This window comes from Netta rufina, assembly GCF_964035555.1.
Source record: "Netta rufina genome assembly, chromosome: 22".
Lineage (NCBI taxonomy): Eukaryota > Metazoa > Chordata > Aves > Anseriformes > Anatidae > Netta > Netta rufina.
In genome coordinates this window covers 1969857-1984234 of record NC_140146.1, presented here as the reverse complement: position 1 = coordinate 1984234, position 14378 = coordinate 1969857, and the positions used below count along the sequence as shown (strand labels likewise).

General features: G+C 62.0%; 2 protein-coding genes across 4 annotated transcripts; both read left to right on the top strand.

Moving 5' to 3' along the window:
* Positions 1–1136: 1136 nt before the first annotated feature.
* Positions 1137–2316, top strand: CPLANE2 (ciliogenesis and planar polarity effector complex subunit 2; the record flags this gene model as incomplete). The annotated part of the gene is made up of 5 exons (XM_084300212.1): positions 1137–1248; positions 1330–1482; positions 1595–1719; positions 1853–1989; positions 2097–2316. Exons 1-5 carry the CDS (start codon positions 1164–1166, stop codon positions 2314–2316), a joined length of 720 nt encoding a protein of 239 aa, XP_084156338.1. The 5' UTR covers positions 1137–1163.
* Positions 2317–3659: 1343 nt separating this feature from the next.
* EPHA2 (EPH receptor A2) lies at positions 3660–13678 on the top strand. Of its 3 annotated transcripts, none has more exons than XM_084299994.1 (17): positions 3660–3773; positions 6380–6447; positions 6758–7418; positions 7893–8048; positions 8154–8486; positions 8567–8691; positions 8776–8935; positions 9033–9132; positions 9215–9270; positions 9377–9502; positions 9596–9778; positions 9934–9995; positions 10144–10353; positions 10591–10740; positions 10826–11019; positions 12495–12650; positions 13042–13678. In XM_084299994.1, exons 1-17 carry the CDS (start codon positions 3695–3697, stop codon positions 13145–13147), a joined length of 2925 nt encoding a protein of 974 aa, XP_084156120.1. In that variant the 5' UTR covers positions 3660–3694; the 3' UTR covers positions 13148–13678. The 3 variants fall into 3 exon arrangements, with proteins under 3 accessions (XP_084156120.1, XP_084156119.1, XP_084156121.1); XM_084299993.1 differs by having other exon boundaries at positions 9374–9502; XM_084299995.1 differs by lacking the exon at positions 6380–6447 and having other exon boundaries at positions 3729–3773; positions 9374–9502.
* Positions 13679–14378: the final 700 nt, after the last annotated feature.

The window sequence follows — 14378 nt, the reverse complement described above, 5'->3', positions numbered from 1 at the left end:
GTGTGCGGGTGGCCGCGCCGCGGAGGGATGCTCCTGCTGTGCGCCCTGACAGTTTGGGGTGAAAAGGGCAGCTTTTGGGGCTCCTGGCTGGCAGGAAGGCAGGGCTGGGGACACACACCGCTCCCATGGGGGGGTGCTTCACCCATTTCCTGCAGCTTTGGGGTGTCCCGCAGGCTGTGGGGTGGGGACCCGAAAGCCAACAGGGTTGGGGCACCCCATGGCCTGCGGGGCTGCGCTGCTGCAATGTGGAAGGCTGGGGGTCCCATAGGGCTGAACCCCCAACCTACAGCCCTGTGCTTCCTATAGCCTATAGGGCTGTGTCCCTATGACCCATAGCTCTGGGGTTCCTGTATCCCATAAGGCAGTGCCCCTATAACCCATAGCTCTGGGCATCCTATATGCCAGAGGGCTTTGTCCCTATATCCCATAGCTCTGTGCTTCCTATAGCCTATAGGGCTGTGCCCCTATAACCCATAGTTCTGGGGTTCCTATGTCCCATAGGGCAGTGTCCCTATAACCCATAGCTCTTTGCTTCCTATATCCCATAGGTCTGTGCCCCTATAACCCATAGCTCTGTTTCCTATACCCTATAGGGCAGTGCCCCTATAACCGATAGCTCCCGGCATCCTATATCCCATAGGGCAATGCCCCTATAACCCCTAGCCCTGGGGTTCCCATACCCCATAGGGCAGTGCCCCCATTACCCCACCCCCCTCGCCCCGCCCCTCCCCCAGCCCTGGGTTCCCCCCCATCCCCGCGCCCCCCGCGCATGCGCCGCTGCCGATAGGGGCGTGGCCTATCCGTGACCCCTCCCCCTGAGTGACGTCACCGCGAGTCTGCGGCGGCCGCAGGTGAGGGCGGGGACCCCGCGCCTTAAAGGGGCCGCGCAGGGCCGGGGGGGGGCTCGGGGACAGCGGGGGGGGGGCAACGGCGGGAGGGGGGGGGCACAGGGACCCGGGGGGGGCACGGGGGATACGGGGGGGGGGGGGCAGGGCCCATGGGGGAGGGAACAGAGCCGGGGGGGGGGCGGGGACCCCATGGGAGGGGGGAAAAGGATCCCACGAGGGGGGTGGGGGGGCTGGGATCCTGGAGGGGGGGGCACACGGGGGGGGGGGGCAACACGGCTCGGCCCCCCCCCTGTGCCCCCCAGCCCCCTGCCCGCCATGGTGGAGCCGGGCTGGCTGCTGAGCCCCGCGGGCCGCCCCTACCTGGCCTCGGTGCTGCACAAGAACCAGCGCAGGGTGTTCGGTGAGCCCCCCCCAAACCGCACAACACCCCCTCGGGACCCCCCCACCCCGTGCTGACCCCCCCCATGGTGCCCCCCCCCAGGCCTGCTGGAGCACCCCACGCTGCCGCCCGCGCTGGCCGTGCCCACGGCGCGCTACAAGATCTTCGTCACCGGCAAGAGCGGCGTGGGCAAGACCGCGCTGGTGGCCGCCCTGGCCGGGACCCCCGCGCCCACCGCCCACCGCGAGACCTTGGGTACGGCGGGGTCGGGGGGTCACACACCGGGGGTCACACAGGGGGTCACACAGGGGGGGCTCTCGGGGCTCCCCCAGTGCCCCTGGGGACTTACACCGGCCTCGCCCCGCAGGCATCGAGGCCAGCAGCGTGTTCTGGCCGGCCAAGCCACGCGGTGCCGAGCGCGCGGTCATGTTCCAGCTGCAGCTCTGGGACTGCGGCGAGAGCGCCCTGAGGAAGTTCGAGCACATCCTGCCCGTGAGCGCCCAGCGGGGGCACGGGGGGGGCGTGGGATGAGACCCCGCGGGGGGCGCAGACACCGGTGCGTGATGTCTCCGTGGTGTCTCCGTGGTGTCTCCGTGATGTCTCCGTGGTGTCCCGTTCCCCCCAGGCCTGCAAGGAGGAGGCGGACGCCGTCCTCTTCCTCTTCTCCTTCACCGACCGCGCGTCCTTCGAGGAGCTGCCGGCACGGCTGGCGCGGGTGGTGGCCCCCGGCGAGGACCTGCTGCGGGTGGTGGTGGGCACCAAGTATCCTTCGGGGTGGAGGCGGGGGGGAGATCGGGCGCTTCACCGCACCCATGGGATTTTGGGGGGTTTTGCCGGTTTTGGGCCATTGACCTTGACCCCGCGCCCAGGTTCGACCTGGCCGCCCACGCCGACGTGACGGAGGACGACCTGGCGGCCTTCGAGGGCACCTGGGGGCTGCCGGTGCTGCGGGCGGGGGGCAGCGGGGTGGGCCGGGGGGGGCTGGCGCGGGTGGCCCCCCTGCTGGACGCCCTGGTGGGGTGGCTCTGGGAACGCGACCAGGTCGCTGCCGGCGTCGCCCCCGAGGGGCAGGAGCCCCCCCCCACCTGAACCCCGCTGTGCTGGGGGGGGGGAGCCCCTCACTGCGGTGTTTGCCCCCCCCCAGCATTAAACGGCGATGCTTTTCCAACCCGCGGGGTCCCCTGGTGTTGTTTTGGGGGGAAGGGGAGGGGTCCCCGGGTTTTGGGGTCTCTGGGGTGGAGGGTTGGGGGGTTCTGGGGAGCTCCAGCAGGGTGGTCGCTGCTGTGGTGGGTGCTGTCCCCGGGGGGGTGAGGGGTGGGGATGGGGGTGGTGGGATTTGGGGTGCCCCGGGATGCCAAGGGGGTGGGGTTCTGGGGGATGCTGCAGATGGGGGGTGGGGTGCTGGGGGTTGGGGTGCTGGATTTTGGGGTGTTGGGGGGCTGCAGGACCACGGGGCTGGGGGTGCTGGGGATTCGGGGTGCTGGGGTTTGCAGGGGGGGCACAGCCCCCCTGCAGGGCAGGACCCCCTAGCGTCCCCCCCCAGCACCCCACATTTCCCCACCGCTCCCTATGCCCGGGCCGCTTCCCAGCACCCCAAATCCGGGGGGGGCCAAACCCTCAGCACAGTTCCAGGACCCCATAGTGGGGGGGCTGTGGGACCCCCCCCGCCACTTCACCTCCCTGCCAGCCCCCCCACACACCAAGCCCTACAGAAATCCGCCCCTATTTTACCCCAGAACTGCCCATTCCTGGCCCGGCCTCGCCCCAGCCGTGGGTGCAGGAAAGGGGGTGCAGCGCCCCCGACCCCCCCCCCACGCCCGTCCGGCTCCGGAGCCCCCCCCGCGCCACTGCTGGGGGCGGGGCCAGCCGCGAGGCCACGCCCCCGTGCCGCCATTGGCTGCCGCCCCCCTCTCTTCCCACGCCGCTTCATGAATGAAAGGGGGGGAGGGGGCCCGGGGGGGGCGCTTTAACCCCTTGGGTGCCGGGGCCCGAGCTGGAAGGGGGGGGGGGGGCGCAGCTCCCGGAGCCAAACGTGGGGACCGCGGGGCTGGGGCCGGGGCTGCAATTTGGGGGGAGGGACTGGGGGGGGGGGGGGACAGGAGGGGCCGGATGCGGCCGCAAAGCGGGGACCCCCCCCTTGCACCCCAACACATGACCCACGCCAAACGAGGCGCAAAACCATTGATCCGGAACCAAAGCTGTGGGGGGAACTGGGAGGAACTGGGAGGGACTGGGAGGGCCAACCGGGGTGCTGGGAGCTCCCCCTGACCCCCCCCCCAGATCGAGTCCCCCCCCCCTTTTCCTGCCGGGCCGCGCTGGAGGGGCGCTGTCCCTTTAAGAGGACAGCCTCGCGCGTTCCCGCGGGCGGGGCCGGGTGACGTCAGCGGGGCATGAATGAACAGGAGCGGGGCGCTCCCGCGGGGCTGGCGCGGAGCTGGGGCGCCCCGGGCACCCCCCGACCCCCGCCATGGCCGCGGCTCCCCCGGCAGCCTTCATCCCGCTCCTCCTCGCCATCCTCCTCCTCGCCCCCGCCGCCCCCAAGGAAGGTGAGCGCGGCCCCGAGTTTATTTTTTTATTTAATTTAATTTTATTTTATTTTATTTTATTTTTTGGGGGGGTCTTGGGGCTGGGGGGGGGCTGCGGAGAGGCTCCGCGCCCCCCCCGCACCGCACCCCTGGGTGCTCGCAGGGCGCTGGGGGTCGGGGATCGGGGACATCGCGGCTTTTGGGGGAAGTTCGGCAACTTTTGAGTTCGGCGCAGGGAGGTGGGGGGGGGGGGGTGTTGGGAGGCTGAGGGGGGAGAAAATGATCAAAAAAAGGGGGGGTTGGTGGGTTTTTTGCTGGGGGGGTGAGCCCTAGGGGAGCACCCGCGGGCTGGGAGGGACCTGGGGGAGAAGGTGGGGAGCGCTTCTTTTTAGGGGGAAAAAAGGCCGAACAGGGCAAAACGCTGCCGCGGCCCCACCGGGGGGCTTGGGGCCGCTCCTTGCCCCCCCCCCCCCCCCAAAAAAATAAAAAAAAAAAAGCGAAGCTGGAGCTGGTGGGCGAAAAGTGGGGACCCCTTTCCCTCCCCCCCCCCCCCTTGCGAACCCCTTAAATAAGGGGGCGGAGGGGAGGCAGAAGTTAGCCAAAAACTGAAAAATCCAACCCCCAAAATCCTCAAATTCAAACAAACAAACAAAAAAAAAGCAACCAAAAAACTTAAAGGAAGGTTCCCCGGGCAGGATCCGGCCGCGGAGCTGGAGAACAATGTCAGGAAAACCCGAAAAGTGCTGGGAAAAACAAGCTGCGCCCTGGCCCCCACCTTGCTCCCCCCTCCTGCCGAGCTCCCCGGGGTGGTTTGGGATCAGTTCGGGGGGTTTTGGGCAAATCGGGGTGGGGGGAAGCAAAGGCTGGGTTTCTTTTCCTGGGGGAGCCGCAAACTCCCAGAGAGCGAAGGGCGAAAGAATCCGGCCCCGACCGCAGCGAATGCAAATAACCGGGAGGTTGTGGGTGTCTGGGGAAGGGAAATCGACGGGAAAAGGGGAAAATGGGCAAAAAAGCCTCAAACCCCCCCAGCTGGGGCCACGGAGGGGATTCAGGGAGTCCCCAGGCAGGTTCCTGGGGGCTCGGAGGGATAAGATTTGGGGCAAAACCAGGTAAAAGACAGCAAAGTTTTGAGGTGGTTGGGAGCCGGGGGTGATCGGTTGCAAAGTGTTGGGGTTGGGGGACAGGAAGGGGGCCGAGACCCTGCCCCCGTTCCCCCCCCCTCAATGAAATTTTGGCCACGGAGGGGAGGCTGGGGCCGGATCCTGCGCCGCGGTTGGGGTCAGTGCCTGTGGGTTGGGGGGTTCAGGGCGCGGAGTGGGGGCGAGGGGGGAATGGGAATGGGGACGGGGCTGCACGTGGGGGCTACGGTGATGATGATGATGGTGATGAAGGTGGCCGTGGCCATGCAGGTGCCTGGGGGCCGCAGTGACAGCGGCGGTGCAGGGCTGGGACGGGGCGGCCGCGGGCACTGGCAGCGGGCGCACCCCGGCTGCGCCCCTTGACTCAGCCGCAGGTCCCTGCCCTGAGTCACTGCTGGGGGGAGGGGGCGCAGGGGGGGACCCCACAAACTCCCCCCCTGCTGCGTTTCCGCTTTCTGGGGGGAATTCCAGCCGCAGGAAAGCCGGGAGGTGCCCGGCATCCTTCCTGGCTGGCGGCGGGGGGGGGACAGGGCTGGAGGTGTCACGAGTTTCCCATTCTCAGCACCTGCCCCATAAAGCTGGGGTGAGGGGTGGGGGGGCACCGGGGGGCGCATCCCCAAAGCCCCCCGCCTCCCCCAGGGCCGCGTCAGGCACGAAGCCGGGCGCATTCCTTGGGGCTGATTCATGGCGCTTCCGCCCCGGCCGTGGCCTCCTCTTCCTCCCCCGGCCCCGGTGCAGGATCCGGCCACCGCCCTCGGCGTGCCAGGGCTCGCTGCTTCCCCCAGCCCCACGTCCTGCCCGACACCGGGGGACACGGGGGAGGGGGTCCCATGGATAGCTGGGGCGCCCCAAGCTCACCCAGGGTCCCAGGGGATTTAGGGGGCATCCGTGGGTCAAGGGGCATCTGGGTGGCTTGGTGGCATCTGTGGGTCCTGGAGGCTTCCTTGGGGTATGCGCACAGGTCCTGGTGGGCTTCTGTGGGTCCTGGGAGCATCTGTGGGTCTCTGGAGCACCCCCAGGTCCCTGAGACATCCATGGGTCCTGGACACATCTGGGTTTGTTGGTGGCACCCGTGTATCCCAGGGGTATATCCATGTGGGTTCTGGGGACACCTGTGGGTGCCAGGGGCTTCTGGGTGTGCTGGTGGCATCTGCAGGTTCTGGTGACATCTGTGGGTCCTGGGGGGCATCTGGGTTTGGTAGGGGCATCTGTGGGTCCTGGTGGGCACCCATGGGTCCAAGGGACATCTGTGGAACCAGAGGACTTCCATGGGGCCCAAGGATATATGGTATGGGTCTGGGGACACCCATGGATCCAAGAGGGTCCATCTGGTTCCTGGGGGGCATCCGTGGGTCCTGGGTCTGTGTTTCTCAGGGGCATCTGAGAGCACTGGTGGCCTCTGCGGGTTGCTGGGGCCATCTGTGTGTCCTGGTGGCATCTCCCTGGCGTCCTGCTCACCCCACTAACATCTCTCTCCTCTCCCCACAGTCGTCCTGCTGGACTTTGCCAAGGCCCAGGGGGAGCTGGGTTGGCTCACCCAGCCCTACGGAAAAGGGGTGAGCACCCGGCGAGCTGCTCCCCGGGGGGCGACGCTGCAGATAGGGACGGGGGCAACCTTGGGGACGGGGACCTCCATCGGGATGCGAGCGGGCATGCATCCATGGGGTCTGGGGGGCTATCCGTGGGGACAGGGATGGAGATGGGACTATCCATGGGGACAGGTCAGCCATGGGGATGGAGGCATCCGTGGGGATGAGGACAAGGGCATACCTGAGGACCGGGGGCACTGTACCCCCTGCCTCAGTTTCCCCCCGAGGGGCCGTGGTGGTGGCAGCACCAAGAACCCCGTTTCTCTCTGTGGCGCAGTGGGACCTGCTGCAGAACATGATGAACGACTCGCAGATCTACATGTACCTGGTGTGCAACGTGCTGGAGGGCGAGCAGGAGAACTGGCTGCGCACCAACTGGATCTACCGCAGCGAGGCCCAGCGCGTCTTCATCGAGCTCAAGTTCACCGTCCGCGACTGCAACAGCTTCCCCAGCGGCGGCGGCTCCTGCAAGGAGACCTTCAACCTCTACTACGCCGAGTCCGACGTCGACTACGGCACCAACTTCCAGAAGCGGCAGTTCAAGAAGATCGACACCATCGCCCCGGACGAGATCACGGTGCAGGACGACTTCACCAACCGCAACGTCAAGCTGAACGTGGAGGTGCGCTCGGTGGGACCGCTGCGGAGGAAAGGCTTCTACCTGGCTTTCCAGGACCTGGGCGCCTGCGTGGCTCTGCTCTCGGTCCGCATCTACTACAAGACGTGCCCGGCCGTGCTGCGGGGCATGGCACACTTCCCCGAGACGGTGGCGGGCGCCGACTCGCAGACCCTGGCGGAGGTGCGGGGCTCCTGCGTGGAGGACGCGGTGGCCGACGAGGCGCCGACGCTGCACTGCAACGCGGACGGGGAGTGGCTGGTGCCCATCGGGCAGTGCCAGTGCCGGGCCGGCTACGAGGCCGTGGGCGACCAGTGCCAAGGTGAGGAGCTGGGGGCGTCCGTGGTAGGGGTGGGGACGCTGGGGATGGAAGGGTGGCGTGGGGCTGGGGGTGCCCTGTCTTGGTGCATGACCTGCGAGCCATCCCTCCCTCCTGGGGGCACCTTTGGGTGTCTTCATCTCTCTTGGGGTACACTTGGGGCACCCTGGGGCATCCCCAACACCCCTGGGGGCACCCTTGGAGCATCCTCAAGGCCTTTGGAGCATCGCTGGTGCACCGAGCGCATCAGGTGGAGAGGGGTGGGCCAAGGGGGGCATTCCCCCAAGTGGAGGCACAGGTTGATATTGGGGGTCCACCCCCCCCACGGTGGATAACAATAAGGCAAAACACCCCAAAACCCCAAATTGACGTGCTCTGAGGGTGACGCGTGCCCGGGAGCTGGTGAGGATGCTCGGGTTGGGGACAGGGACCCGGCCACTGACCTTCCTGTTGTGTGTGTGTGTGTGCCCCCCCCAGCTTGTCCCCCCGGCACCTTCAAGGCCGAGGTGTCCCCGAGCGGCTGCCAGCCCTGCCCTGCACACACACTGCCCGCCCCGGCCGCCGCCGCCGCCTGCCCCTGCGAGGACGGGCACTTCCGCGCCCCCTCCGACCCGGCCGCCGCGCCGTGCACCCGTGAGTGGCATTTTGGGGACACGGGGTTGGATCATGAGGTGCGGGGGGCACCTCCATGCCCTGAGCCCCCCCTAACACCACCACCGCCTTGCTCCGTGTCCCCAGGTCCTCCTTCGCCCCCGAGCAGCGTCACGGCCGTGGGGCTGGGGGCTGCCGTGCAGCTGCGCTGGTCGCCCCCCGCCGACGCGGGTGGCCGGCAGGACGTCACCTACAGCGTCACCTGCGAGCAGTGCTGGCCCGAGAGCGGCGAGTGCCGGCCCTGCGACGGGGGCATCCGCTACTCGCAGCCCCCCCGGGGGCTGGTGGGGACGGGGGTGATGGTCACCGACCTGGAGCCCCACGTCAACTACACCTTCACCGTCGAAGCCCGCAACGGCGTCTCGGCCTTCAGCACCCACCGCAGCGTGGCCGCCGCCAGCATCAGCGTCAACCAGACCGGTAAGGAGGGCCCCCGGGGTCCCCGCTGCCACCGCCATGGAGGTGCCACCACCTCGCTGACACCCCTGTCCCCACGGCAGAGCCACCGCGGGTGACGTCGGTGAGCCTGGACGGGCGGACGGCCACCAGCCTGGTCCTCTCCTGGACGGTGCCGCTGCGGCAGCAGAGCCGGGTCTGGAAGTACGAAGTCACCTACAGCAAGAAGGTGCCACCAGCGCTGTCCCATCCTCGTCCCACCTCGTGTCCTTCCCCAAAACCCCTCGCCCTCACCGTGTCCCCATTTCCCCAGGTGGATGAGAACAGCTACTCGGTGCTGCGCTGCGAGGGCGCCTCCGTCACCATCCCCAAGCTGTCCCCCGCCACCGCCTACGTGGTGAGGGTCCAGGCGCTCACCCAGGACGGCCACGGCGCCTTCAGCCCCGAGCACGAGTTCGAGACGCTGCCTGAGGGTGAGGAATTTTTTTTTTTTTTTTGGGGGGGGTTGTCGGTAATTTGTTAGTTTTGGGGGGTGCTATGGGGTGCACATGGCTCCAACTGTCCCTGCAGGAGCCGAGTCCATGGCATCCGCTGCAGTCATCAGCGGCTCCGTCACCGGCGTCCTCTTTGTTGTCCTCCTCCTGGCTGCTCTCATCTACGTCCTCCGGAGGTAGGGAGAGATTTAAAAAAAAAATCCCATTTTTTTTCCACCACTGAGGTGAGTTTTGGGACAAAACACTGCTTTTCTGCAGGAGGAGGAGCTCGCGGTCACGCCAGTCCCCCGAGGACGTCTACTTCTCCAAGTCCGGTGAGCACCGGGGTGGTGGGCTTGGGGCGGGGGCTCAGTGGTGGCACAGGTGGGACGGTGGGGACAGGTTGGGGGTGACACGGCTCCTGCCCCCCCCCCCCAGCAGACCAGCTGAAGCCACTCAAGACCTACGTGGACCCGCACACCTATGAAGACCCCAACCAAGCCATGCTCAAGTTCACCACCGAGATCCCCCCGTCCTCCATCACCCGCCAGAAGGTCATCGGCGCCGGTAGGTCCCCACGGGGCTCTGTCCCCTGCCTGTCCCCGAGCCGGGGAGGGGAGGAAGGGGACAGGTTTTGAACCTCCCCCTTCCTCCGGGCAGGCGAATTCGGGGAGGTCTACAAGGGCACCCTGAAACGTGGCAAGAAGGAGGTGCCGGTGGCCATCAAGACCCTGAAGGTGGGCTACACGGAGAAGCAGCGGGTGGACTTCCTGAGCGAAGCCAGCATCATGGGCCAGTTCTGCCACCACAACATCATCCGCCTCGAGGGGGTCGTCTCCAAGTGTGAGTCCCTCCCCCCTCCAAATAAATCCCACCATTTCCCTGCAAAAAAAGCTTGCTAGACCTGCCAAAAAGCGCTGATCTCACATGCACCCCCACGTGCTTGGAGTCATGGGGTTTTGAGGTTTTCTGACCCGTTTTTGGCTCTTTTTCCACAGACAAACCCTTCATGATCATCACAGAGTACATGGAAAACGGCGCGCTGGACAAATTCCTGCGGGTAGGCGATGCGTGCGGGAATCCCATCGCCCCGGGGTGGGATTAGCAGGGCTTCAGCCCCAAAATCCACCACGGGAAACGGGTCCCAGCCCCAGCCACAGCTCTGTAGGGGCAAGAGGAGGATTTGGGGGTGGTTTCTCCTCTTTCAGGACAAAGACGGGGAGTTCTGCGTGATCCAGCTGGTGGGCATGCTGCGGGGCATCGCGGCCGGCATGAAGTACCTGGCCAACATGAACTACGTGCACCGGGACCTGGCCGCGCGCAACATCCTGGTCAACAGCAACCTGGTCTGCAAGGTGTCCGACTTCGGGCTCTCCAGGGTGCTGGAGGACGACCCTGAAGCCACCTACACCACCAGCGTGAGTGCCAGCGAGGGATTTTGGGGGGGCTGGATGGCTGTCTGTTTATTTTTGGAGCCGTTTTGCATTCTTGCCTTCCCTTCTGCATCTTGGTGTCACTGCGTTTTAGCGTCCTTTTCTTCCCATCTCAATTTTTGCGTTGTTTCTTGCTTTTTGACATCCTCACTTTTTTTTTTTCCCTCTTCTCGTTCCTCCTCGCATCTTGGCACCTGGGCAATTTTGGTGGTGGCTGCACAGGGGGGGAAGATCCCGATCCGCTGGACGGCGCCCGAGGCCATTTCCTACCGCAAGTTCACCTCCGCCAGCGACGTCTGGAGCTACGGCATCGTCATGTGGGAGGTGATGTCCTACGGCGAGCGCCCGTACTGGGAGCTCTCCAACCACGAGGTAAGCGCAGGTATCCCTCCATCCCCGTTCTTGGTGGCGACCTTGCTTTTTTGGGACGTGCCCCTCGAGCTGTGCGCCCTTGCAGGTGATGAAGGCCATCAACGAGGGCTTCCGCCTGCCCGCCCCGCTGGACTGCCCCTCCGCCGTCTACCAGCTGATGATGCAGTGCTGGCAGCAGGAGCGCAGCCGGCGCCCCAAGTTTGCCGACGTTGTCAGCATCCTCGACAAGCTCATCCGCGCCCCCGAGTCACTCAAGACACTGGCAGACTTCGACCCGCGGTGAGCTGCAGGGAGGGGAAGGGGAGAGAGAAAAATAGGGAGGGGAGGGCATTTTGCAGGTGGTGCAGGCTTGCATGAGCTTCTGCATCCCCACGTTTCTGCCTTTTTGCTCTTTTGTGTTCTTGCATCTTTGCGATGTTCTTGCAGCGTTGCACTCTTTGTGCTGTTCTGCATCCGCACCTTGCTTTTTGCAGGTTTGCGTCCTTGCACGCTTCTTCTGCACATTTGCATTTTTACGCTGTTTTTTTGTAGCTTTGCACTCTTGCATATTCTTTCGCATCTGTGCTTTTTTTTTTTTTTTTTTTTTTTTTGCAGGTTTGCATTCTTGCATGCTTCTTTTGCATCTTTGTGTTGTTTTTGTAGTGTTGCACTCTTGCATGCTCTTTTGCATCTTTGCATTTGCGCCTTGCTTATTGCAATTTTGTGTTCTTGCATGCTTCTGAGTCTGCATTTTTTGCACTGGTTTTGTATTCTTGAACACTACTTTGCATCTGTGCAGTTTGAGTTGTTTTTTTGCAGTTCTGCATTCTTGCACTGCTTTTGCAGCTTTGCATTTTTGCCTTTTTGGCATCTTTGCATCTGTGCACTTTTAAATTGGATTTTGCATCTTTGCATTCTTGCATTGCTTTTTGAATCTTTGCATTTTTCTGCCTTTTCTTTGCATCCTTGCCTTTTGCGTTGATTTTTGTAGTTTTCTGTTCCTGCCTTCATTTTTTTTGTATCTTTACACTCTTGCATTGCTTTTATATTCACTTTTTGCATTTTTTTGCAGCCTTGCCTCCTGTATATCTGCATTTTTAGCTTCCTTTTTTTTTTTTTTTTTTTACATTTGCAATTTTTGCATTGTTTCTTGCCTTTTAACGTTCTTGCCTTATTGTTTTGCATTTCTACTTTTTCTATTACTCTCCACATCCTCGCATTTGTGTTCTTTTTCACATCTTGGTACCTGGGGAACTTTGTATTGCATTTCGCTTTTCTTTTATATATAAAATTTTCCCATTATTTGCATTATACTTCTGCATTGTAGCACTACCTCTTTTTTTATAGTTGGGTTTTTGCCTTACCTTTGGCATCTTTGCGCTGTCACTTCTAAATTTTGCATCTCAGCATCTTTACCTTTTGCCGTTGTGTTCGCATGCGTGGGTTGTTTTTTGTGTTTTTGTTTTTTGTTTGTGTTTTCTGCTTACCATTTTTGCATTGCTTTCTGTAACTTTGCACCTCTCCACTGTTTTTTGCATTACTTTTTTTCCACATCCTTCCATTTCTCTGCATGACTTCTTTCCAATCTGTGCCCTCCTGCATTGTTTTTGCATCCTTCCATTCCCGCATCCTTTTTTTTTTCCCGGCCTTTTTCTTTTTTTTTATATACTTTTCCTTATCTTTGCACGACTTTGCACCCTTGCATTTCTGCACCGTGGGTTTGCCCCCTGCCCGTCCCTGCACGTCACACCATCTCCTCGGCCCCGTCCCCGCAGGGTCTCCATCCGCCTGCCCAGCACCAGCGGCTCCGAGGGCGTCCCGTTCCGCTCGGTGCCCGAGTGGCTCGAGTCCATCAAGATGCACCAGTACGCCGAGCACTTCATGGCCGCGGGCTACAGCACCATCGAGAAGGTGCTGCAGATGACCAGCGAGTGAGTCCTGGGGCCCCAAAAATGGGGGACGCTCGGGGCTGGATTTGGCCCTGCGGGATGCTCGGGGCTGGCTCTGTTCTGGGGTCAGGCAGGGGGGATGCTCGGGGCTGGATCTGCCCCCAGGGGATGCTCGGGGCTGGGTCTGCCCCCAGGGGATGCTCGGGGCTGGATCTGATCCTGGGTAAAGTCTGGGTCTGGCTCTGCCCCCGGGGGATGCTCGGGGCTGGATCCAGCCTGGGGCTGTTTAGGGCAGGATCCACCCCCCCACAATCCCCACCACGCTCAGGATCGGACCACCCCCAAGCACCCTTCCAGGCCAGACCCTTTTTGGGGCTGTTTTCACCCCAGAACCCCTCCCTCATTCCGTAACTCCCCCCTTCCCTCCCCGCAGCGACATCAAGAAGATCGGCGTGCGCCTGCCCGGCCACCAGAAGCGCATCGCCTATAGCCTGCTGGGGCTGCAGGAGCAGCTCTGCACCACGGGCATCCCCATCTGACCCCCACGGACCCCAGCGTGCAAAATGAAGACCCCCAGCCTACCCCCCTCCCCCCACCGCTTTATTTATTATTTTTATTATTTTTAAGGTTTTTATTATTGTTAATAATAATATTAATATTATTTCCCATGGTGGGGGATCTTGCCACTTGGGCATCGCCATCCCCGGGACAAAACGGGTGCGAAACCCCACAAAAATTAAATTTCAAGCCTGCACTTGGTTGGGGGGGGGCGGCCTTATTATGGGGGAGTTTCCTCTTTTTTTCTGCATTTCAAGGAAAAAAAAAAAATAGGGCTGAGCCAGGTGCTCCTGGATGTTTTGTGGATGGCTTGGCCCTAAACTCTCCATTTTTGCTTTTTTTTTTTTTTTTTTTTCACCTATTTATTCCTCTCCCGACGCTGGGTTGGGTTTTTTTCCACCTTAACGCTGATGAGCAGTGTTACCTCTTGTATTTTTTTGTTTTTTAACGTAATTTATTATATTTTTGTATATTTATTGAGAAAAATCAAAGAGGTTTCAGATTTGGGGAAGATAATAGGGGAGAGAAGAAAAAGGGGGGCAGGTTTGGGTTTTTTTTCCCCCCCTTTTTAATGGATTTTATGGGATTTTCATGAAACTGAGTTTGATTTGAATAAAACTTTTGTGCTCTTTTTCTACAACTGTGTCATGGGGCAGCTGCCAGCAGCGATTTGGGTTTGGGATGTAGAGCTGGGGCGGGGGGAAGCTTTTTTATTTTTGTTTTTTAAGGCGGTTTTAAGATTTTTAAGTATTTTGCAAGCGTTTGCATGCATTTCCCAGCTGGGGCCTCCTTTCTCCCAAACCCTTGAGGAATTTGGGATTTTTATTTTGCTAAGCACGAGCGGGGCCGGCTGCCCGGTGCCTGCAAATAACCGGGTAGGGAAAAAAAGCCGGAAAAAGCAATTTTATTTTTTTTTCCCCAAAACCACAAGGGGAAGGGGGGGGGGGGATGAGGACATGTGGTTGCGGGGTGGTTGCAAAAGCATCGGTCGGGTGCTTTTTTTTTTTTTTTTTTTACCCCTTTTTACTTTCTGCTTGGCGCTGTGCCCTGCAGCGAGCCGCCCCGCCCGGCGGGTGCCCGGGTGCCGCCGTGCCTCGGTTTCCCCTCCCTGCACGAAGTTTCGGTGAAACTCCCCATCCCCGCGGGGGTGACGCATGGGGAGCTGGGCGGGGGCTTCCCCGGGGGTGCTGCGGGTCCCCACCCCACTGAGCC

Coding starts and splice junctions, on each gene's coding strand:
- EPHA2 (XM_084299993.1), top strand. CDS start 3,695: ATGGCCGCGGCTCCCCCGGCAGCCTTCATCCCGCTCCTCCTCGCCATC. Junction 9,779..9,933: donor CGAGGGGGTCGTCTCCAAGT/GTGAGTCCCTCC, acceptor CTTTTTCCACAG/ACAAACCCTTCATGATCATC. Junction 11,020..12,494: donor CTGGCAGACTTCGACCCGCG/GTGAGCTGCAGG, acceptor CCGTCCCCGCAG/GGTCTCCATCCGCCTGCCCA.